General features: G+C 38.2%; 1 protein-coding gene across 1 annotated transcript in view; it reads left to right on the top strand.

Annotated features, from left to right (window-relative positions):
- The first annotated feature begins 1,931 nt into the window (after positions 1-1,931).
- LOC138018427 (uncharacterized) overlaps positions 1,932-25,950 on the top strand; it is a 41,902-nt gene continuing 17,883 nt past the window's right edge. The window contains exons 1-6 of the mRNA XM_068865048.1: positions 1,932-2,018; positions 14,074-14,245; positions 14,870-14,994; positions 17,799-17,951; positions 24,222-24,556; positions 25,235-25,511. Coding sequence (XP_068721149.1) covers positions 1,958-2,018; positions 14,074-14,245; positions 14,870-14,994; positions 17,799-17,951; positions 24,222-24,556; positions 25,235-25,511 — 1,123 coding nt within the window. The 5' untranslated portion in view covers positions 1,932-1,957. The remainder of the gene's footprint in view (positions 2,019-14,073; positions 14,246-14,869; positions 14,995-17,798; positions 17,952-24,221; positions 24,557-25,234; positions 25,512-25,950) is intronic.

Genomic DNA, 25,950 nt, shown 5'->3' with positions numbered 1-25,950 from the left:
TGATCGAAAGGTACTGTGTCATGATTATTTAAACAAAGGAATTATTAATTGTTACGGTTTTTAAGATATCTTGCCTTCATTGGCACTTATTTTGTATGATTTTTTTTCTCCGTTTATTTCCTATTTGTCTCTATTTCGTTCAAATACCCCGCTGTGTATCTGAGTTTCAACTCTGTCTTAGTTTGGGAATGTCATGAAACATTTTTTTCGTCCTTACGTTATTACAGTCGAAGCTCTGGTTGTGACCACCTCTCGTAAGCGAACACCTCTCCTCAGCGAGGAGTTTCTAAGTTTCTAAGTCAGAACACTATATTTGGAACCTCTTGTAAGCAACCACCTCTTGCACGCGACCGCCACTACTTTTAGAGCTACGAGTTTAAAATTTTCTTTTGTTTTTAACCTCCCGTAAGAGACCTTGACAGATTCAAAAATTGACAAAAACATTTAACAGAGCAGAAGAAAACAGTTTTTTTACCTGCTTTGTTTCTTAGGTTAAAGGGTGACGCTTCACTGCCTATTTACATTTCAAATCATTAAAAATTAAGGGTGTGGTCGGGTTTTTGGCAATCACCTGGTAATATGGTTATTTTCTGTGAACTGGCTTCATTTTTTCGAGCTTAGGAGACTCTCAGGAACACATAGCCAACGGAGGAAGTCACAATACAAATTCGTATTTCCTGTCTCTTAAACAAAGGTATGTCCCAATTCGGATTCTTTCATGAAGATATTTCTTTTTCGGTATATTTAAACACCTTTCTTGAAATCAAATCAAAGTGATATTTATCCTTTAGAAATATCAATATCTCATCTACTCAAGCACAAACTTGAGTAGAAGACCTACTCAATTTCTGACATTTTAGAAATCGTAAGAATAAAAGGCTGTCAAGTTTCATATAAAAGACTTGAGTTCAACTGGCTCTAGTTATATAAGAAACACATGCACATTTCTTTGTGTTACGGTGACAATTTATGAAAGGTACCTCAAAGGTCAAGACGTACAGACACGCAATGTCCTGTGGTGGACAGAACAGAATATATCAGCTTCAACATCGGAAGCTTAAAACCACAGTGCATCCACGAAACTTCGTAAACGTTTCCCTTGAATCTAACAACTCAATGCTAATCTTCAGTACATGAATTTAGTGTGAGTAGTAGACTTAGGTTTCATTTCACCAATGGGCTGCAACTGCGCCTCAGTCATGGAGGGGCAATAAATAAGTCATTTACTGGCTCTGGGGCACGTTTCTCGAAAGCCCCGGAATATTTCGGGCCTGTAAAGCCATTTTAGCTCATCTGTATCTAAAAACCGAGAGTTGTATACGCCTAAACCCCTAGTACGAAGAGAACCTCTCTTCATGTTAAGAATATGTGAATAAAACAGCTCTGTAATCGTAAGGTTTGAGATTTTGCTATGGCTTAACCAGCCCGAAAAGTTTCAGGGGCTTTCGAGAAACGGGCCCCAGGGCCGGTCCGTATAGTGAAAAACTTTGACCAAGACTCGAAATTGCTGTTGGAAAAAAAGTAAAAACTGTTGCCAGCCACCTCCTTAACCCTTTGATTACCAAATTTTCACCAAGAAAATACCGTTTTTAACCGTTTAGTCAGCCTCAAAGGGCCTAAGTTTTTCTAAAAAAGCTGTTTTTTGCTAAAAAGATAGATTTCCCGACGATTAGGTACAAAATTGTGCAATATTTCAATTCGGCACACGTGCGTAAGCCATTTTTTTTTTTTTTTTTGCCATTACTCGTTTATAAATCATCAGTTTTACGTTTACCTCTTTGTAATCGAAATACTATTAGTCTGAAAAACATATATCATAGCAATGCTATGTTAGAACTCTCGTCAGTAAAGCGATATTATATTACTGCATAAGCGGTGTTACTGACAGAATATTTTATTTGATACTGTACCGTGAGGTCAGTAAGCTTGTATCATGTTTCTTTAACACAGGACAGAGATGAAGATTATCTCCGCCGTTTTTGTGGGATGCGTGATCCTTCTAATGAGTTTACGTTACGGTATGGTAAATTATTATAAATTGTTTCAAATATTTTTAAATTATTCTAAATTATGAAATGTATTCTGTTGGTTTCACTCTCAGGTCTGATTAGCATATTTTATCCACTTTAACTTTAAGGTTAATTATAATAAGTATTTGGTAGTTACACATGACCCTTCAAGCATGTAATGCTTTTAATCTCATCGTGTTTAAATAAAGGATCTCACTTACCTACCGATTTTTTTAAAAATTTGATGCATATATATATTTAAAAATATTTCGAAGATTTCACTGGAAGAAATTCGGACCGATTTAACTTGCGAAATATGCTCGTAACATCTCAAGTTCTAGGAAAGAAGAAAAACTAAGATAACCACACTCAATCCAATTTTTTTAATATTTAATTTGGAATTTGTGTTTTCTATTAAAACATCTTTCAATTAAAAGTTTATTTCTGGAGCAGTATGTCTCAGATGACAATAAAATGTGATTTATAAGAGTTTTGTGAGAGTGGTATAGGGCCTAAAATGGCGTGGGAAATTGTTAAGAATGCATTACCACTGAGCCACCTTTGAGTCGCCATTTGTTCCTTCAAACTATTTATCGCGACATCCCTCTACATGGCCAGTCGGTTACTTCTGTTAATAGATCAACTAATTTATCTTTTTATTGGGTTGCGTATGGCAATCCCAGTCGGAAAATGGGTGACATTTGTTTGTTTTCTCTCTTTCTTTTTTTTTCGGTGTCATGAAAAGTCTTGCCTGACACTCCCCTGCTAAGTGGTGTCTGTGTGCATGGAGTCTTCCTTGTGCGTATTTTTTGGGTTTGAGGGGACTGGGGTAATGCGTAGATTTCTCTGGTGCACACAGGAAAACATTTAATTGTTAACCTGTAATGGCGGCGAAAGTCATTGTAACGCGAAGGTTCTTCATGGAATCGGTTTGATCCTGAAATTTATTTTGTTGCAAGATTGCGTATATTAGTGAATTCATCATGTTGTGTAATATACGAGCTTAACTGGATAGTTTTTATGGCAATAGTAAAGCATTTTCGTGTCAAAATGAAGTTAGCGTCTTTCTGGTGTGTTAACTTAATTTAATATACCATGTACGCCTCGTGAGTTTGCATTTGCAGCTGTAACCTTGATTTTCACTCTCAAAATAACCTCCAGAACCTACTTTTTGCATAGAATAAGCTTTTAGAATGATGTTCTTGTCTTCTGTGGTGATACTTGACGATTCGGGAACATTTTGTGAAAAAATATTATAACGGGTCACGCGCGCAACTTAATCTCTCGATTATGCATAGCATCCACTTTGCTTTTGACATCCCATTGAAAAAAACTCGTAAAAATATTCGCGGACCAGTCAATTTCTCTGAGATTTAAAAGGATGATTGCTAACAAATATAGAAAGATTTTCACAATAACTAAAAATCCCTGTGTTAAGCATGAGAATTTGACGAAGAGGTAAAAGCGACTAAATTTGTTGTGTGCGTTAATATTTTTGTGATTTGATTGTTGTGAAAATTTCGATAGAGAATATTAAAGTATGAAAAAATATCTACGGATAGATCGTTAAAAAAGTCTTTATTTTTAGAACAGAACAGAACAGAACAGAACAGAAAAGGTGCAACGCTTGACAAGAAATAGTAGTTTTGTTAATTTTTGAAAGAAGAAAAATTTCGCGGCAATCGGGATGCGGTGAAAATGAGTAAACAAATTTTCATACGTGCGTTGAAATGTGATACGCGAGGAGACAGGAATTTATTTCTCTGGCAAATGATTTTGTCATTGTAGTGTCAAATGAAGTTTATTTGGGAAACCAACAACATTTCTTTAACTTCCCGGTTAATCCAATTTATTGCTACGACTTGCTAGTGCGAAGATTGTTTACATGAAAGTCACGCTTTTTGCGCGAATTTTGAGTGTCATATAATTACATCATTTGCGTGACAACGTATCTCTTTACTCTAACCCAAAAACATTCAGATAGTAACAAACTTCATACTTATTAAGCCATTCTTCTTCTTTTGTGCTTGTCAGCATTGTGATTTGCGATAATTCGCAAGTCGGTTTTTTTATCTCAAATGTTCAGATTTTCAATTATATGGCCGCTCAACCTCGCGATTGTGTACATAGTTTATTCTGAAGTCAAAATAGATACGTTCTCAGGAACCCGACAAAGAAGGCTTCCTGACCCGACAGATGAAATGTAAGTATTCAGTTAAATATTACAACAAAATTATAAATGAAAGACGTTGTTTTACTCTGAAAACGACGAACGATTAAAATTCTCTCCCGTAGTTCATTCAGTTGACACAAGGTGATCACGTGTATTTTTATGGCTGTATAGCACGTGATCAATTTCTTCCTTTGGACAAGACATCATAAAAGTCGGAGATTGCAGAAATCATCGTGTTTTTACGATCGATTGTCATTAACCTTTCGATGAGAATTCGATTCAGAGCTATCTATAAAAACTATGCTATTTTTTCCTGGTCATGACCTCCCCTGCTAAGTAGTGTCTTTGTGTGTGGAGTCTTCTGCGCGTATTTTGTTAGGTTTAAGAGGGCTGGGGTAATGCGTAGATTTCTCTGGTGGACACAGGAGGACATTTGATTAACCTGCAATGGCGTCGAAAGTCATTGTAACGCGAATGGCGTTTTAGTGCATCTTTTAACAAAATATACCCCTTATGGAGCTCAAGAATGGAACGTAAAAAAAATTAGAATAAAAACTATGTTATTTTTTTTTTCATCTGTCTTTTGCCTTGTCTTTTACTGTTAGCTCCCGGTTGTCACGGTACTTTTTGGTGCAAACGTAAAACCAAAAAATGTTTTGACCTGTCATCAGATTAGACTGAAAAGAAGAGGAATTATGAAGCGGAAACAACATCTTAGTGTGAGCAATAAACGTTTGCTTAGTGCATCTGCAGGACATGCATAACATGCAGGAAAACGTCCGTCAGAGCAATTTGCAGCTAGTTTTTTTGCAGACTATTTATTTAAAGAAGAAACGAGTGAATTTTACTCAAGATCGTGTTTGTTATCTGTAAACAGAATTTATTACCAAAGCTTAAAAAACTTAATGACCTCAAAATAGGACAGGACATTACAAAATAATTGAACGTGTGAACGTGTGAGTAAAAGGGCCTCGGCTGGCACGACATCTGGGTGACCCTCAAATAGTGTTAATGATCCCCGACTTGAAAAAATTAACTGGAATGCTGCAGTTCAGTGCCTTCTGTTTTTCTGTAACACGTACCACATGCAGCCCAGTGTACGTTTCACGGAAGCGTCTAGTTTCCTTTCTTTTTTTCGTGTCGGTAAAAGTCTTGGGGTAATGCGTAGATTTCTCTGGTGCACACAGAAGAACATTTAATTGTTAACCTGCAATGGCGTCGAAAGTCATTGTAACGCGAATGACGTTTTAGTGGATCTTTAAACAAAATATACGCTCATGGAGCTCAAGAATGGAACGTCAATTGGAAAGCGACGAGTGATGGACTTCGACAACAATCTTTCGCCCGTCGAGCCGAAATAAAAGTGAGCTGTATTTCAAATATTTTGCCAAGTGTGCTGTTATGTACAACACCGAAAACAAATGAAAAATTCTCTGCTAACTCAGTATGGATTCAACAAAGACAGAGAAATAATCGAACACCTCAAGTGCATCTGTGATCTCTCTTGTCTGGCTATTTCAGTATTTGTGTTAGTTAGCTTTAGTTGTACTCAACTCTGGACAGTCTTCCGGTAACAACTGGAAATTTCTCGAATTCTGGTTAACCTTCAATGGCGTCGAAAGTCATTCTAACGCGAATGGCGTTTTAGTGGATCTTTAAACAAAATATACCCTCGTGGAGCTCAAGAATGGAACGTCAATTGGATGAACAAGGCGGTGAAACTGATAAATATGTGGAATCTTTAAAGCGACGAGTAATGGTCTGCGACAACAATTTCATTTTTCGCCGTTGGATATCAAGTGAGCTTTGTTTCTAAAAAAAAAATAAATAAAGAAAAAAAATAATAATAAAATAAAGAAAAAAAAAAAAAAAAAAAAAAAAAAAAAAGCTTTGTTTCTAATATTTTACCAACTTGGTATTATATACAACACTGAAGTCAAATGGCAATTTTTTATGGATTTAACAAACATTGAAGGAATCGAACGCCTTGAATTCATCAGTGTTTACTCAAGTCGCATCAAAGTTGTTTGGCAAGTTACATTTGTTTTGCCCTCAACTCTGCAAAGGTAAAAAAAAAATTGAAATTTGACAGTAAAAAATTATTTGAATGAAAGCTTGTTGACTCTTTTGTGCTTTATTACTTACGGTCAAGGTTCTTTCGAAAAGGGTTTCATGTGAACTGTCAGAAGTTTATTTGATTGCACATGCTTTTGTGACACGGAATATTTGTTTTGTTTGCATGCACGCAATTGAAATAGGAAGGGTTTTTTGCGAGATAAACTAAGAATAAAGCCAGGATCCGAGCCACGATTCGAGCCAGGATCCGAGCTAGGATCCAAGCCATGATTCGAGCCAGGATCCGAGCTAGTATCCGAGCTAGGATTCGAGACCTAACCGAGACCTACCCTAACCTAACCGAGACCTGCCCTAACCCTAACTAGACCTAACTAGACTAGAACCAGCCTAAATAGACCTAACCTAACCGAGAGATTCGAGAATAAATAGCGGAGAAAGCTCATCTTAGCTCGAATCCTGGCTGGAATCCTGGCTCGGATCCTAGCCCGAATCCTGGCTCGGATCCTAGCTCGAATCCTGGCTCGAAGTATAGGTTTCCTGGTTTTTTGCCTCTAATAGCAAATATACTGTTTGTTTCAACAAATTTTTCGCTGGAAAAGGTTTTTGTGAAAAAAACCCGGTATCTTGCCATCATTTGACACAGATGCTTCACTGTTTCGCGAGTAAACCTGCCGCGGTAACTTGATCACGGCGTCCCTGGCGCCCGCTGAATTCGATGTCACTTTCGATTTTGCGATTTGCATGTGCAGCCAAAAGTACAATAACAAATTTGAACGTAGCATAAATCTCGCAAAATGTTTTTTTGCTGATGGTAACTTTTCATATTCGTGGTTCAAAATCAATATTGTTTTCATGTCGTAAATTTTGTTGCTAATAGCAAAATATTTTATTGTCGATCGACCGTCCTGAAATCTTCCTTCTGCGCTTCCTAAAAACTGTGTATCGGTATTTATTTACTTTTGCATTAATATTTGTTTTGCATAAAGCAAGCTAACAAAACCTGTACCTTGCTTAGTTCGCATTTTTGGGCGTTAAGATAGAATGTTCAGTCGTATGCTTCTGTTATGAAGTGGCATATTGCTTAGGTCATCCATCCAGATACTAACCCCGCCGGACAGGGTTAACTTCAGGGAACTTTTGTATTACAAAGCTGTCAGACTGTCAGAGTGCACGCTTAAACAGTGTCAGAGTGCACGCTTAAACTTGTGCTGAAAAGAAGTTGTGAGGGAACTTGGAAATGATCAACATGTCAGCCTAAAAGCCAATGTTTCTCGATTCCCTTTTATTTTCTTCAATCTTTCTGAATTTAGAACTTTGCTAGTAATGTACCAGTCAAATTGAAGCTTCCTCAACCCTCCCCCTCCCCCCCCCCCTCCCCCCTCCCCCCCAACCTGGCATACCCTAGGCATTTGACTCCTTTTCCTGCCCGGAAGGAGGGTATTTGATCATCTTAGTCTTCCTGGGGCGGGGCATTCGATCACCACTAATAGGGCGTCGAGAATTTGATCGCTAACCTCGATTTCATGTTACCTTTCAAGGTGGGTTGATAAATCATGGCGTAGACAAACTTAGATGTATTCAAAGGTAAAGATTCCGCATTCGTGGCTGATTCGTTGAAAAGCAAAGGTCTACACAAACTTTGTTCCGTATTTGAAGGTATAGATCGTTTTCACTGTCACGCAATAAAAAAATAAATCGAAAACCATCCAGTGGAAAAAGTCAAGAATTCGTGATGTTGTAGAAGATAAATGAAGAAGACACATCTCCAAGTTTTAGGCCTGTGCGTTTCCCCAAACTTCAGATATTCGTCGAAATGTTTCGCAGAAATTTACAGAGCCCAGTAAGAAAACGCCATGTTGGTGCACATCTGTGGTGCACCAATATGGCAGCCGGAAAATAGTGTCAACATCTGTTACTTACTTTGGCTATCTAGGCGAGTGATCATCTGTACTGAACAGACAGCTATTTACCCAAGCACTTTTCCTAATGCTTTAAATTCTAAAATGGCTCAAAACCATGAGATAAAAATGTATATTTCTCAATAAACTCGATCGTCGGCTCGTGTCACGCACCGCTATAACTCAGAAATTCAAAATGCTCTGGTTTCCAAACGAAGCACGCTATTGAGCTTTAAAACTGCAAATGAATACAAATTTACCGCCTCTTATGCCTGATGAGGATAAAAACTTTCGTGGCTCTTTAGTTTTGGATTTTAGAAAATGATGACGTCACGTGAAAACGATCTATTAAGAACCAATTTATATTATCTTTGAATATTTAACAATTATTCGCCGAAGGCGAAGTGATTATCGGTGAATATTCACCGATAATCACTGAGCCTGAGGCGAATAATTGTTTTAGTATAAATACACAGGTGATTATTTCAAAAAAGAGAAAAAAAAAACATTTCAACGCGAAATCATCTTCACTTATAGTGGCAAAACGACTACTGGCAGCCATTTTGTCTGTCGAGGTGATTATCGGCTGATAATCCGAGATAGCGAGCCAATGAGAGCGCACGGTTTTGTATAATCACCTGTGTGTTTATACTAAATAAATATATTAAATTGTATTTACAGTATAAAGAATAATTCAATACAATATCGACGTCGCCGGATACAGTTTATCGAGGACAATAGCTTTGACCGACCCGGTGTATTTATGAATATTTTAATAGATTTGCGACGATTGATATGTAGGTGTATAAATAATGGAATGAATGTATGGAATGTATTTAAGTGTCGTTGCATGAAACTCCATAAAACCAATGCATTCAGTTCATAAAAATCTGGTAATTTCCCCAGGGGTGGGGGCATTTGATCACCTGAAATGGACCTATGCGGAGGGGGGCATTTGAACAAAAAAATTTCAAAATTCAAATGCCCGGGGGCTTTCCTGGGGGGTGGGGATGTTGAAGCTTCACTTTGACTGATACATAACCACATGTCTTCTTAGGGGTTTATTCACTAAGACTTTTACCATGACACGACAATGATATACAATACCAAAACAATATCGTGTGCTATTAGAGCTACATATTGAACTTGCAATGGAATGTCCTGGAAGACAAAGCGCAGCTCAGTTGACAATACAGAATAAAGTGCTGTGTTGCTGCACTACCACACGTACGCGATGCGCGCCTATTTTTTCTAAAGATGACAGATCTGTTTCGTCGTATGAACGTGTGAGCCGAAGGGCCTCTGCTGGCACGACTTCTGGGTGAACCTTTAAATGGTCTTAATGACCCCCGACTTGAAAAAATTGACTGGAACGCTGCAGTTCAATACCACCCAACTCAGTCCCTTCTGCTTTTTAGTAACACTTACCACAGGCAACCCAGTGTACTCTGATAGAGCGTCTAGTTAATTTTAAAGAGGAAACAACATTTTTCATTTCACAAAACGTGAAAATTCAAATGTACAACCGTCGAACATTTACAACGGAAGATGACAAAGGAATCTTGTAAAACTGAAACATTTTGCTTCCTCTTTAAAAATTGCTGTTACACTGCTGTTTTTGCGATCTCTTTATTTATTTTTTAATCCTTTAACGATTTTAAAAATATTGTATACTCCTGTTTACCCTCGCATGAAAATTCAAATGTAAAACCATCGAATATTTACAACTGAAGATGACATATTAATGTGGAGACATGTTTTGTAAAAATGAAAAAGTTTGTTTCCCTTTTAAAATTTGCTGCTATTCTGCTGTTTTTACGATCTTTATATTTATTTATTTTAATCCTTTAACGATTTTAAAATTATAGGAAGAAATATGTTACAAAATTTTTAAGACGATAAGGTTTCTTTAACAAGGTGGAGCATCATCTGACAAACATAGTCGACTAAAGGAAAGAAGTCTGAGAGCGGTGTCTGACATTTGCAGACAGGAGACTACAAGCTAACCCTAAATCGGACGTATACAAAACATGGACCCCAGGTCTATGGACCACCCCTGTGGACCCAGTCCGTGGACCCCTTATTTCTTGAATCCGCTTTTGTCTAACGCCGCTTGGAAGGGTGGTGCCGCTTCGTTGAACACAGATTCATACGATGAAATATCCGATAATCTCTGGACACCAGCGCACGTTGAAATTCCACCCAAGGGAAAACAGGAGAAAGAAAACGTAGGTTAAGAAAACGGAACGTTACCTGGTTCAATCCCCCGTTCGATGCGCGAGTCAAGACCAACTTAGGGAAAGAATTCTTGTGGATGATCAATGAGTGTTTCCCAAGGGGCTACGCCCTAAGGCCAATTTTCAATCGTAGTACCCTCAAGCTCTCATACAGCTGTATGCCTAACGTAAAAAGTGTAATAGATTCAAGAAATAAGCGCCTACTACTACAATCAGGAGCAGAAACACGCGAAGAAAGGCTGTGCAACTGCAGGAAAAAAGAATAGTGCCCACTCGACAACCAGTGTCTCGCAAAGGGCATTGTGTACCAGGCCTCTGTCACATCTAGCGAGGGGACTGAGCACTATGTAGGGCTCACGGACACGGACTTTAAGGCGAGGTTCGCCAACCACAAGCAATCTTTCAGGACAGAAAAATACAATAATCAAACTGAGCTAAGCAAATATGTATGGCGCTTAAAGAAAGCAAAAACAGAGTATAAGATCACTTGGAAAATTCTAGGCAGAGCTCGCGCGTATTGTAACACTACTAAAAGATGTAACTTATGCACACTTGAGAAATAATACATAATTTGCCACCCGGAGCTCGCCACACTTAACAAAAGGTCAGAGTTAGTTAGCAGCTGCCGGCATGCAAGGAAGTTTTTACTGAATAACGTGTAATTAAGAACCAAACAATGTGTAAGCAAGTGTGATGAAAAAAAAAATGAACGCATAAATACCACGTTTATGTAAATACAATTATAAGATCCTGAAGAGTGGGAGCGCCAGGCTCCTACGAAACAAGCTTGTCGCTTTGCAATGAAAAAGTAGTCTACTCTTCTCTATATATATATAACCAGCTCCAACTCCTTTGTTGTTGAGCACTCTCTGGGGACTAGTATTGCAATTTAAAGTACTGTGTAGATCGTGGTCTATATAGATGTTAAATGCCATGGGCTTCTGCTTAAATTTTGGTCCAGATAACTGCGACGATCACTTCTCTCTTTCGTCCGAAGATTTCTCCGCTTGTAACTTTACAAAATGAGGGGTGGTCCACAGGGGTGATCCATGGACCGGGTCCACAGGGGTGGTCCATGTTTTGTATACGTCCCCCTAAATCACGATTATTGAAAGCTAACCGTTTTAAAACGGGTTCTTAGCCTTAAATACTGTTTAACAGCGCTATTTGAAATGGATGCTTAGACTTAAATGCTGTTTATCAGTGCTATTTGTAGGCAGTCTGCAGTCTGCAAATTTCAGACACCGGTATGAGAGAGGGTAAGTTGTAATTGCCTTCCAGCTTAAAATAATCCACCGCATTTAACCTACCAAATCCAGCCTTTTTCGAGCTGGCATTACTGAAAGCGAGATTTGTTCCTTATGCGCCACTGGAAAACAAATAATAAACCACCTAGTGTACTAAGACTTTCTGAAAGATTCACCAACTGATGGTGCCAGAAATTTAAAGTGGTCATTTTGACTGAATCTAACGCCCTATACGGTTGGCGGTTCGAAAATAAACAGGTACTTAAGATCACTCTTCTTATTGCGAAATTCCATATCTTCTCGACAAGTTCATGTGATGGCAACTTTTGTTTTGAAGGCTTTCTTCTCCGCCTCCAAGACAAACTTGATATTTTAAGGTGCCTCGATCGGATTTTTGAGTAACGATACCGTTCAACTTTGAGCGACTAGTGCAAGCTCGGCAAATTTTAGCACGCCTCAGGAAAAATCGCTGGGAAGCAATCGGGCGTTTTATGAATTCATGATATGCGGAAACGTACAATAGCATGGTGATTCGAGACAAAAGAAAATTATAATGAAGACAACAAACAACATGAGTGAAAATCAGCACAATATTTTCCTGAGTTGGTGCTAGAAATTAGCAGCCTTAAAATGTCTCAAATTATTTGAAACTCCGGTATTAAGATGAATATGGATTAATCTCATTGAGAGCCAAGTCTAAAAGAAATTCATCGAGTGGTTTTTAATTCCCGCCCAATTTGAGAAATTTAGACGCAATTTTTAATAAAAAGCAAAATAACGGCCTACACCAGTTGATATTCAAGCCAACGTTTCTGAAATTCAAACGGAGCGATTTCTTCGAGATTTTCACTCGAGGTAATTATCTGTTATGAGATTTATTTAAGACAAGAGAGTATGAAGGTAAGAGAAGTAATCCCTCATATTGGCCCTATTCCCATCGTAATCCCTCTTAAGTTATTTTTAGATCTCCTGCGAGATCCGGTATTAAAACGAGAGTTAATTGATAGCCAATTGTATGTCCCCATTTATATCAATGTTGACAGCTGAGCGAATTCCCACCCAATGATTCGCATCGTTCGCGAAAATGGGGACATCTGATTGGCTATCAATTAACTCTCGTGGTAATACCGGATCTCGCAGGAGATCTAAAAATAACTTACGAGGGATTACGATGGGAATAGGGCCAATATGAGGGATTACTTCTCTTACCTTCATACTCTCTTGTTTAAGACCAGAATACCATTTAGTCAGGTCTTGTAGACATAGTTTGCAATAACATTTAAAAAAGCGCTGTTTTCGTTGTATTTTGACACCTTTAAACTTCGCTCGTAAAATTCTCGAAAACTCTCTTATAGATTTTTTTTAAAAACATAATGATAATTGCTATCATTATATAAATAGTGTAAGATAAATGATAAGTGGTAAAGGGTTATATTTGTGGCACATCTCTTTGTGAGTAATGTACATAGTGCAGTATTGTCGTATAAGCATTGTGAGTAGTGTAAGCTCTGTAAACTGTGTGAGAAGTGTTTAAATAAAAATAAATAAATATAATAATAACATTTTTGATGGTTTCTGTAGGCCAAGCTGGCCAGCTCGTATTTTGTTTTAATGGGCCTTCGTGCTTGGAGTACAACGCTGATTGAATAATTTTCTACTTTGACTGAACTGAAATGTTTGGCAGACACTCTCGATCCCTCAAAACATGTTCCTCTTTTAGATGGTAGTTTACTCTTATGTGTAAGAGATCTTCATCTATAGTATCTTGAAACATAACAGCTAATGCCGGGAAAAGCTGAGTAAAATCTTGATTTCATTTCAACTCTGTTTTTCTGATCACTTTTCTTTCATTAAATGCTATATTAGATAGAAGAGAAACGTAATATAGTTTGTTTCTGGCAGAAGACCTTCTATATCGAGAGAAACAAGGAACGACCTAATATAATTAGAGTTCAGCAGTTGTCAAACGAGTGTTTTATGTAACAGTTAGTTACATACTCTTATATACACAGATTTATAATATTCTTAGTATTCATTTGTTTTCTAGTTTTAAAAAATTCTACATTGTTGTATATTGGAGTATCTTATTAGTATTTTTAGTAACTACATAGTAGCTGGTGTAAGTTTTTAGCAATTTTTAGAATGTTGAAGTCTTCTATTAGCATTTTTATTAACTATCTAGTAGCTAGCGAAAGTTCTAGTAATTTTCAGTAATTTCTACAGCGTATACTCAAGTAACGCCTCTCGCACTTCATGCATTTGACAGGCAAATTAAGTTACTGACTTACTAACCAATTTTCGGGAATTTCAGATTTCAAATCCGAAATCTTCCCGCCAAAACGATTAAGTCAGCTTTCTTCAAAAACAAAGAAGTCCACTCTGTGATGGTATTCCCAAAATATTGGAAAAGAGTTATAACATTTTATTTTGCAGAAGCGAGAGGAGAGAAAAGAGCATGTCCAGGGGTACCGGAACAACCAAGGACTCTTTTAGTGGAAAAACTGGTTGAAAAAGCGACAGGCAGACCTAACGTTTGTAATCTTTTCACCTACGGTTGTTGGTGTGGTCCACGTGGACATGGAAAAAACGTGGACAACTTTGATTAGTAAGTATGGCCTTCCTTTATGCCATGGAAGTCGAAAAGCAACGACGCCATGTGACTAAGTTATATCCCCTTCAAAGAAATTGATATTTTGCACTGAATAGCAGGTTAATACGGTCTGAAACTCGTTCAGTGAGATATTATAAATAGTTTTATATTTATGAGAATATGGTCCAATTAATATTGGAAACACGAAATTAAGTAGGGGTTTTTTTTTTTTTTTTGCATATTGGTATATTTTGTCTGTTAAAAACTGGCGCCAAGCAAACCAAATAATTATAACTACTCTGCCAGATTTAAGGCAATTTCTCAGAAGGGAGAGCAATAAAATTTACAGTTATTTTTGCTTTGAGTGGTGCTGACCACTAAAAGCAAATGCAAGCATGTTATAAATTATATGAAAACCCTGATCACGTTTTCTTTCATGCGCACGCAAAATGCCTACCGGCGTCTGTATAACTTCACTTGTTGTCCTTAAATTAATCATTCCTGTATCATATCTTTCCATTTATAATTATGTTTTTTTCTTCTGTTCCCTTCCCTTCTGTTTTGCTTCCTTCCCCCATAGTTTATGTTACCCTTTTTTTCCTTTTTCTCGTTCATTATTTATTTGGCTATTTTCATCAGCTGCTGCAAAGTTCATGATTTGTGTGCGAAAGTCCTTGATAAAGATCCGGACAAGTGTAATGTTTACTCGGGACTTAGGTACAAGGCGAAAAAATTCCTCTACAACAAAGATACCAACAAATGTTGTAAGTAACATGTCAACTTGAACACAAAAGACCGTGTTTGACCACATTTCCAAACAAAGTGACACCTAGAAGAGCTTAAAATACCACGCGCTCGAGGTGTTTGGAAATGTGGTCAAACACTATCTTGAATGTGTGATATACATATATCTTCTTAATGGAAACTGAAACTAAGGAGAAAATGAGATCAGATATCCAAACACTATTATGGCCATGATCTGCTTTCTTTAAACTTGATGAATTTTTACTGAATTTATAATTAAGAAGTATATTCAAGGGCTCTAGGGGAGGTTGTAGGGGAGGTTCACTGGGTGCACGTGCACCCCCTTCGGTTACCGAAAAAAAAAGTTTTAGTTAAGAAATTCTAACATTTACAAAAGAAATAAAGAACCTAAATAACACACAGCGGTCTAGCTACTAGACAGCGGTCTAGATTTTTATTTGCCTCATCATTTACAGATTTATCATACTACAGCTTCCTGTGCATTTCCGTCTGACATGTGCACCCCCCTAGCCAAAATCCTAGATCCACCCTTGATATTCATGGTAGAATGATTTTAGAACATTTCAAAATACATTTGATAATGAATATTAAAAGATTAAAACTTCGACGATTCGAAGTCGTCTTGACTCCATTATCAAGTAGAGGTGTTAGCTGTAGTTTCGAGATTAAATACAAACAGGAGCTCATCAATGAGCTCCTGATACAAATCAAGGTGATAGAGTACATGAAGAAGAATAAGAATTTCGTTGTCGTTTAAATGAATACTTTCTTCTATTATCCATGCACGTATCATGTCCGACTGTGTGTTTAACTTCGGTTTCCGTTCACGAATAAATATTAATTCTTGAATAAGGCAGTCCAGCTCTGATCAGATACAATTAGTATTTTCCGAGATAGTGAACAATAATTTCCATGCAGGCGTGCCACGCAACGAACTTGACAGGTTTCCAAACGCTGGGTTCGCCGCCAGGGCTTTTGTCCTTCGATACGTCGGTTTATACTCGATATCCAAAGGTCGCCCCAGAGCCCGTGCCGTTTCGGCCACTGTTCACCGAATCCCCGACGGAGGACCCGAAATGTATTGCCGACCAAATCATCACAGCGTCAAAGATTGAGATATCAGTGCAATTCTTCTTGTTTCTTGTTTAGCGTCAGGTAAGGAGATAACGAGACAAGGGAAGGCCATTTATCCCGTTTTCTACTCATCAGCGCGAATTCCCCTTTTAATTTTGGCGCAAAACGCTTTAAAAGCTTGGTTGATCGCCGCTGAGAAAAATTATTCCATATTAACAACAATTATTCTTTACAATCTAATTGGCTATTTTAATTTTTTTTTCCCATTTTCGATTTTTCTATTTCAATTAACCATTTTTTTAATTTCCCCTTTCCCATTTCCCATTCCCCGTTTTAGTAACATTCGGAGTTCCACTATACATAAAAGTTTTGTTGATAGAATGAGACTAAGAATTGTAAAAAGGGGCATGTCACGGCTTCTCCGTTGAGAGACGTTTATGTCAGAGCGCTCGCGTATATATCAATGAGGGCGAATAAATTCCACAAAACAACATTCCAGAAACACCTCAAAGAAGAGAAGTCCAGGTGTTATAGTATTTTGTTTTGTTTTCAATGATACCCTTGCGCTTTGGGAGGTTGCTATTTAAGGATGAGTTTGCAGCTCACTCTCGAACAGTTTCCAATTTGAGTGTTGAAAGTAATAACGCAATTTATATAGTTTCGGTTTCACTATGGTTTAAAATTTTCAGTTGAGTATAGTAAAACCAAAACCAAATGATCACTTATTTACCAATTTTACTTTCGAGACTCAATTGAAAACCGTCCTAACTGAGATTGGCTGAGTAGTCTAATTGGTGAGTAATTGGTTTGTGTTGGGTTTTTACGAAACTCCACGTAAAACCGCCATAAGCACTGATTTGAATGGGGACACCCTTTAACCAATCATGATAAATTTGCACTGTGGTCCCTTAAAATTTCCAGTAACTTTACGGACCTGAAGCCATATCTTAAGATGTAAATCTCAGGAATAGTAGTACAAATTACAGCTAAAAAACCAGTCCACTGTTATTTCACTTCCTCTGTGATTGTTTTACTGTTTGAATTTTAAAGCTATTTATATCCAGATCTTGAATGGAAACACGGGGAAAAAAAACAGCTTTTCGGGATGAATAACCACCGGAACTTCCAAAGGAAGGGGGGGGGGGGGGGGGGCTGGACGCTTATTTAACCATTTATAGTCAAGTGAGTTTTTTGACGCAATGGGTGACCGATCAGTAATGAGGTAAACTTGTATTGTTCGAAAGCCGGTTAACATTAACCCAGGATTAAAACTCATTCGAGGTATTAATTTTTCTTGAATAAAATTGTTTTTCCCTTTATTGTGTTTTATGTATTTTGAGATTCTTCAAGCTGAGAACTAAAGGACAAAACATATAAACAAAACCCCTCACCAAAAGTTACAAAACTGAAACCAAAATTTACGCTAATGCTGGGTTAGCTTAATTGGGTTTTAAACCTTGCTTAGAGTGCGATGCGCCTTACCGTGGCCACCCAACACACTTTCACATTTGACAACTACGTGTAAGTTCGTCAACTCAAACAACCCATTCAACGGTGTTCAACTTACAACCGTGCGAACTTTGCAAGGAGGGGTGACTATCAATCAAATTCGCTCACCCTAATTGACGTATAAGTTTTAAAAAACTTTGTTAGGTGGCCACGGTAAGGCGCGTGGCACTGTAACTGGTAATCCTATTTAGTAAGATGTACCTTATACTTGTCAATATAGCTCCAGTGAGTGAATATACTACAACGGATATGGCAGAGAAGAAGTGCAGGTATGCTGTATGTCTTTGCGACCTGGAGATGGTTCGGTGTATGGGACACTATAAAAGTGAGATTGATACTGACAACATCTCTCATCAAAAATGCAATATCACAGGTAATGTTTTAGTTCCGGGACTAAATGATTTAAAATTTTGAATACATTTTATTTATTTCTTATTAGTATAAATCTGCTCGCGTTCTATCACGAATTCACCTGCACTGTCTCTTCAGTTGACCTGCACTGGCTTCCAGTTTCCGAGCGAATTTAATTCAAAATAATTCTGCTTACCCACAAAGCTCTTCACCGGCAGTCTCCTATCTATATTCAAGACCTGATACGCCGTTATTCAACTTCAAGAACGCTCCGGTCATCTTCAGCATTACGTCTGACTCCTGTCAACTTTAAACTCAAGTCGTATGGCTCTAGAGCTTTTGCTGTTTCGGCCTCTGAACTGTGGAACAAACTACCTGATGACGTTCGTTCTTGTGACAATTTCAACCTTTTTATACGTAAACTTAAGAATCATCTTTTTAAAAATTATTTTTTTTAATTTGTATGAATTCTTTTCTTATCCTTGTCAAGCGCATAGAACTTAGACATCCGTTCTTGTGACAATTTAAATCTTCTTTAACGTAAAGTTAAGACTCGTTCCTTTAAAAATGATGTATGCTTTTCAATCTTTGTAAAGCGCTTAGACTCTAAGCGCTTTAAAAAGATAGGAAAACCTTACATCGTTTTTTTTTTTCATCCAGTCCTGTTGAACAGGACTGGATAAGCGCTGTATAAGTAGTTATTATTATTATTGTTATCATCATGATCATCATCGTCGTCGTCGTCATCATCATTATTATTATTATTATTATTATTATTATTATGCAGTATGTAGTACGTAAGTATACTTACAAATATAAGTAGGAAAAGGCACTATTGTGTAACAATCCCTACTGTTAAACCTATTTACAAACCAATTGGTAATAACTAACGAACCAACATTTGAGAAAGGAACGAGAGTTTATATTCCTTAATAACTCGTCGAAACCTTGAATGACCTTGCTATGTTTAGGGTGTACGATAAAACTGCCTTCTGCATATTAAACAAAACCTGGTTCCCTCTATCCAAACCTAAAAACTTTCTAACTTTCTCCGCCGTCTCCATAGAGTAGCCTCCTAGTACATCAACTATCACATTACACTGTGTGATAGTGTGGCCGGGGAACTGTTGGCGCATCTCCCATCTCAACGGCGCATACTTGTCAGTTTTCTCCTGTTCCTTCTGTTCTCTGTTGGAAACCCAAGGGCAACTCATCTCAATAAGGATCACCTTCTTCTCCTTTCTGTCCACAATTCTCGCATCAATTCTGTTAGCCCTGACTTCCGTATTTTCAGCAAATACTGGGACATCCCAGTACGCGCACGCTCGGTCATTCTTGTACTCCGGTTTAGGTGAGACTGGAGAGTACCAAGGGGGGATACACTGGATAAGATCTAAGTCTTTCAGGATTATTATTATTATTTATTATTATTATTATTATTATTATTTTATTATTATATTATTATATCATTATATATTATTATATTATTATTATTATTATTATATTATATTATTATTATTATTATTATTATTATTATTATTATTATTAATATTACATTCGTGATCTACTCACACCTTATGTTCCATCTCGTCAACTACGTTCATCATCTATAAATCTTCTTGTGATTCCTCATTATAACTTGAAGACATACAGTGCAAGATATTTTTCCGTAGAAGCCCCCACACTCTGGAACACTTTGCCGTCCGACATTATGAACAGGAGCTCCTCAGTGTCCGTTTTTGAAAAGATACTTAAAACTTTCCTTTTAAAAAAGCATTTTTATTACCTTGCTATTTGTTGCTGTTGTTGAGCGCTTTTGAACTTTAAGGATACTAGCGATATATAAATATTTTATTATTATTCTACTATTAGTATAAATACACAGGTGATTATACCAAATCGCGCGCCCTCATTGGCTCGCTATCTCGGATTATCAGCCGATAATCACCTCGACGGACAAAGTGGCTGCCAGTAGTCGTTTTGCCACCGTAAGTGAAGATGATTTTCGCGTTGAAATGTTTTTTTTTTCTCTTTTTTGAAATAATCACCTGTGTATTTATACTAAAACAATTATTCGCCTCAGGCTCAGTGATTATCGGTGAATATTCACCTCGACTTCGTCTCGCTGAATATTCACCGATAATCACTTCGCCTTCGGCGAATAATTGTTAAATATTATTATTATCTGTTTTGTTGAGTAACGTTTCAGTTTACAATTTGCTTTGAAACTTGCTGCGGACAGTGTCTAGGGAACAGTTCCGGGGCTAAAAAAATGTGTTTCACATGTTGTCTTAAACTGAAGAAATTTTTGGTGATTTCACAGTTCTGTGATATAATTCTCTTCTGACAGTTGGTTAGCACTTTAGTAACATCTTTCTTGTGGGCTAGATCAGAGAGGTCTTTCTTTAGGGTGATGTTCAAATCTCCCAGGAAGTTAAACACTAAATTGGTTTGCTTGATCTCGTAGTCGGGATGGAGTTTTCCCTTTAGACTCGTTCTAAAATACAGATACTTTCTCTTCTTATAATCGTTCCTATCGTTGATCTGTCCGATATTACATACAGTTCCTTCCACTAGGATGATAATCTTGCTTTTTTTATCAAAGATGGTCATGTCTGGTTTGTTTGCTCTATTCTCTGGTGCCTTATCTATATATATAGGCGTGTCTCAGAAATTTTTGCTTAGTCGTTTTCCGTACTTGCTTTCGGGGTCGCTTGTTTATACCATGCTTTGGGGTCGTCGTTTTCCATGTTATATACTGATAATAAGAGATGGTAAATCGGCGTTAGCATTCTATCGTGTCTTGCCTTGCAGATTTTTTGGGCAATAGCAGAGCAGCCGCATAATAGATGTGAGACGGTTTCTTCTGCACTGTGGCACAGTGTGCACACTAAATCTAAGACTTGTTCTTTTTGTCTCTTTACTCTGTAAACCTTTGTAGGGACGAGCTGTTGAAGAATGCTAGTGTATCAATTAGTACGACGTCAGATATGTCTTTCCACTTCATGATTGGGTTGAAGTTATGTTTAGAGATGTCGTTATCTTTCCAGCGTTGAGTGACATAGTTGCCAAGCCATAGTTGTTCGGAGACTTTTTGTTCGTACTTTGTGTCTGTTGCCTCTTTAAGGGTTTGCTGAATGTACTTTGGACTACTGATCTTGAACACAGTTTCCTTGTCACCCATTGTTACTGAGGTGGATTTGTGCTGTTCGTCGAATGTTACATCTACGTTTAATTGCTGGGCGTAAGTCTTGGCATCTTTTATCACTGATCTACTCTTTTTTGCTTCCTTGACGTCCTGAAAGGTTCTCACTACTTCTATATGGGAATCTTTACTGGTCGTGGTGTAGTGTGCGGTCTTTATCTTTGTAATTTTATACTGTATCTCTATTTCTTTTAAGCCTCTCCCGCCTGAATTTAAGGTCGGGTTCTACTCCGAGTTGTGCTTCCCTTTGTTCTGTGCTATTACTGCTCGGGTCTTTCTGTCCAGTTCTTGTAGGTCTTCTATCGCCCATTCACTTGACCACATATAATATTGCAGAACTGGGTAAGCAAACGTGTTTGTGGCCTTTACTTTTCTTGGTATGGAGAGTGGAAAGGTCCATATAGCTGCTAGTCTTCTTAGGTACCCTTGACTGACCTGCTCAAACACCTGTTTGTCTAATTGGTTGACATTCTGTAGCTTAGCGAGAAATTTGTAATGGTCTTCTTCTCCTAGTACTGGCATTTGACTACCGCTTGTAAGGGGTAGATTTTCGGTATTCTGGAGCTTTACTCTCTTGATGTGGATTGCGGCGCACTTTCGAATTCCCCAGTCTAGGCCTATATCACCAAACATGCCTTCAAGTCTATTTGTCAAAGTAGTTGCCTTGGCTGGACTTTTGTGATATGTCTTCAGGTCGTCCACGTAAAGGCAATGTGTAATTTTTGTGTTCTTTGGGTGTGAAAGGCTGTACCCTTCTGTTCCTGTGACGTACCCAGCGATTGGGTTGAGGCAGAGAGTAAAGAGCTTAACGCAGAATGCGTCACCTTGGAGTATACCTCGCTTTATAAGACTTTATTAAAGCTTTATTATAAGCACTTGTTCTTACATGTAGAGTGATCGTCCAGCTCCTCGTCACATTCTCTACAAAGGCTACTAGCTTTTCATTGATCTTATGCATTTTCAGGACTTTGATAAGCCAAACATGAGACGCTATCAAAGGCCCCTTTTTTACGTCGATCCAGGTGCAAGATAAGTTCTTGTTGTTCTTCGTAGCATCCTCCAATATTGCCTTGTCAATCAGCACGTTATCAATGCACCCCGCCGATCCGGGCAACCCTCCTCTTTGGTCCAGCTGCATATACTTGTGAAATGATTCATGGTGTTGTAACTCTGAGTTGACAATCGACGTAATCAATTTGTACATTGTATTTAGGCATGTTATCGGTCGGTAGTCAGCTGCTCCTGGGTTTTCTGTCTTGGGTATTACGACTGTTCGTCCCTCCACCAATCACCTTGGGATATGTATTCCATCATTAATAAATCTGTTGATCGTTATGGCCAACTTGTCATAGATCGAAGTGATCTTTTTTAGCCACAAGTTGGTTATCTTGTCATTACCAGGGGCTGCCCAGTTCCTTTTTGACTTTAAACATTGGTAGACTTTATGGTCAGTAATAGGTACAGTCAAGTTTTCATTGTCTGGTATTGAGCGGTTTAATGCATTACATACTTCATGTATCCATTCCACCTCCAGGTTTTCCTTTGCCGGGTCATGCCAAATCGGACCCCAGAAGTTTTCGTAATCTTCTCTTGTGGTGTTAGGGCTGTCGAGGCCTTGGTTTACAGTCTTGTTCTTGAATTCCACTTTGTCAGGGTCAATTTAATTTGCTGTGAGGTTTCTCTAGTGTTTGTAGAATGAGGAGGAACACTCTGAGAGTGAATTTTATTACCCGGACGAGTTCGAATTTCTGGACAACGGTGATTTGACAGAAACAAATAATGAATGAGGTGGCGACAGAGAAAACGAAGGAAACAGCCAAGAAGAGATTGAAACTTTTGTAAAGGAGCAAAAAAGTAAAAACACAACAAAGAAAACAGTCAGCGACATGAAAACATTTCATCGCTATTTGTCATCAATAAGCAAGGGCGATAAATAAATTTTGAACCTATCGGCTGATATCCTGGACCATTTACTGGCAAAGTTCATTTTCCACGAGGCCGTTGACATTTTTCTTTACGTATTGACTTTGGCCTTTGATTCTCAGAGATGTTGACAAAATTTTCCTTGTTGTGACGTGGCCCTAACCTTCTACATGACCTTTTCACGGCTATAATAAATTGTGACGAAAATAAAGATTATTTTAGATCGAAAGACACGTCAGTTCACTTGATTTTTGCGATTTGAAACGATGAATGAACAGTGAGGCGCGCGCATCACCGGATGTAATGATCACTTCCGCTGCGCCAGCTTTGGCTTGTTGGCTTTATTTTTGTTGCTGGTGCCATATAATAAACAACTTAACCTCGACCGTTCGGTCGTTAAGGGAAAATCTCAAACCTCGGCCTACCGTATTGACCTCGCTATCGCTCGGTCAATACGGCAAGGCCTCAGTTTAAGATTTTCCCGTAACGACTTTACTCTCGGTTATTAAGTAGTTAACAAAACACCACGGGCATTTGAGAACACGAGGGAATTGTAGAAAACGCGAGCAGTAGGCGGGTCTTCTCAAATGAGTGTTCTCAAATGTCCGGACACGGCCTAGGCTTGTTCATTGGCTTTATGATATAGAGGTAACGTGGCGAGAAACAAAAAAAAAAGACGCTTTTTCTATGTTTTATACTTTAATAAAACATGGGCTTTTGACCAATCAGAGCGCGCGTAGGGTCCTATCTATATTATAATCTGTGATAGATAATGAGTAGCTTAGCAGTGGGTGCTTGTTAATGAAATGACGGCCACTTCTTAGCGTTTTAGAAGTGTCTGTAAAGATTTAGATAAAGTTTTGAACTACTCATAGATTTGTATTAAAGCAATTAGATTATTCGCTATCGATTTCAGCGCGTGATAGTTCACAAGGGCGCAGCCCTAGTCAATTATCACGCGATAGAAATCTCGAGCTCATAATCTAATTGTTTAGTAGACGTTTGGTAAGGTATGAAGACCGAATGAGTGAGGGAAAGTTCAGCCAACACTGAAAAATATACCGGGATCTTTATCTTACTTATTAGGGAAAAAAAATAGGCCAGATTTATGCCATGCTTGAACCTGTTCACTTGATCTGCTAATAATGTTTTATCTAATTCCAGACAGTCCTGTTTGCAACACCAAGGCGGATGTGATTTTTCTGATCCAAGACAGTCAAGGTACTTCCCCAGCGACAGTTGGAAACATTAAAACCGTGGTTAAAAGAATGCTGACTCACCTAAGCAGTGAGTCAACTGACTTCAACTTTGCGCTGGCAAAGTACGCTTCGTCGGCACGGATGAGTTGTTTCGGAAGCCGTCAAGAGACAATAACTTACATAGACAACGAATACCAACACGGAGGAAGCGGTCGTAACCGGTTAAAACGTGCCCTGAGCAAAATGGTCTTGAAACAGTTTGAAAAGCGTCCTAGCGACAGAAAAACAGACACAGCAAAGGTGAGATTTACTTTTGGCATTTTTCCTAATTGGTCCAAACTGTGTGACCAACAACTTTAAGTTAACTGCATGATATCTGGCTTTCAACAAAGTTGGTATCAAGGAAATGGAAGATTCGAGAAAAATAATGTAATCTCGCAATCTGATTGGCTAATTTGCCGTTGTCAATAAGAGTCTAGACAACGCTGTACGCGTCATGCTCGCGTCAATTTGTCACGCGATGTAATCGCCAGTCAGGAACGCGCATTTTGGGAAATAAACCAATCATATTGGGAGAAAGTTATAGACAACGCTTGTTCTTTCTTTGTGTCATGATTTTGCTCACGCTCTGAAATAAAAACTTTCTTTAGCGTTGAATATTGTGGTAAAAAACAAATCGAAAGTGGTTCAGCGTTGTCTGTACTCTTATCGACAACGATATTCGTCTTCACAGTGGTCAAAATGTTGTGAACTCAAGAGGCGCAGTGAGTCCACAACATTTTGACCGCTGTGATGACAAATATCGTTGTCGATAAGAGTACAGACAAAGCTGAACCACTTTCGATTTGTTAATTATATTATTACAATAAAGAAACATACTCCAAGATAGCAGGTCTCAAATTCAAAGTCTATTATTAAAATTGTCAGTGATCCTGTTTTTCATTTTTCTTATTCACAAAATCGTTTCCAATTTTGAAGATTCTAGTCATATTCTCAGACGGGAACACGGTGGATAAGAATGGAGACATTATGGACACATTCCAGCTTGAAAAAACAGTTAGGTTATTGAGAGTTGACAACAAAATCAAGATAGCTGGCGCTCTTATTCCCAACACTGAGAACACACCACGAATACAAGAGTTAAAAGGCATCGCCACAGAACCAGATGACGCCATAGAAGCCAATTTTTCTGCTTACCTTGACAAGATCGCAGATCTCCTAGAAACCCAAATAAAGGAATTCGCTTGTCCTTATGGTAAGAAGCTGTCTTTTGTTCAGGTGAAACGTTATCTTTTTATTTCAGTCTCAGTATAGAACTGCAATACTCGTCACAAATCGTTGAAACAGACACCGTTTCTTTCGGATTTTCTGGAAAAATCCTGAGATTTCTACTTCACACTGTTTTTCCCCCCGAAATGTGCCTTGTCCCTCCCCAATGTTGAGCCACGGGTGTTTTGAAGCACTGAGACCACTGTGATACCCAAATCAACATTGGGAAGGGGAAACAGATACAAGTGTTGCAAGATTTTTGACGAGTATTGTGGCAAGTAAATTACAATAGCCTTCATGAGTACGTTTTTTCCAATACAGGGGTGAGGGAGGGGAGTAGTAACAAGTTAGGAACACTCCTTGGAATTTTCAAAGGGGATTTGTTAACCAATTTTCTAAATTTCGAAGCAGTTTGGGGGGAAATT

This window comes from Montipora capricornis, chromosome 10, assembly GCF_036669925.1.
Source record: "Montipora capricornis isolate CH-2021 chromosome 10, ASM3666992v2, whole genome shotgun sequence".
NCBI lineage: Eukaryota > Metazoa > Cnidaria > Anthozoa > Scleractinia > Acroporidae > Montipora > Montipora capricornis.
The sequence above is the reverse complement of the archived record's forward strand: the minus strand, read 5'-3'. Positions and strand labels throughout refer to the sequence as shown.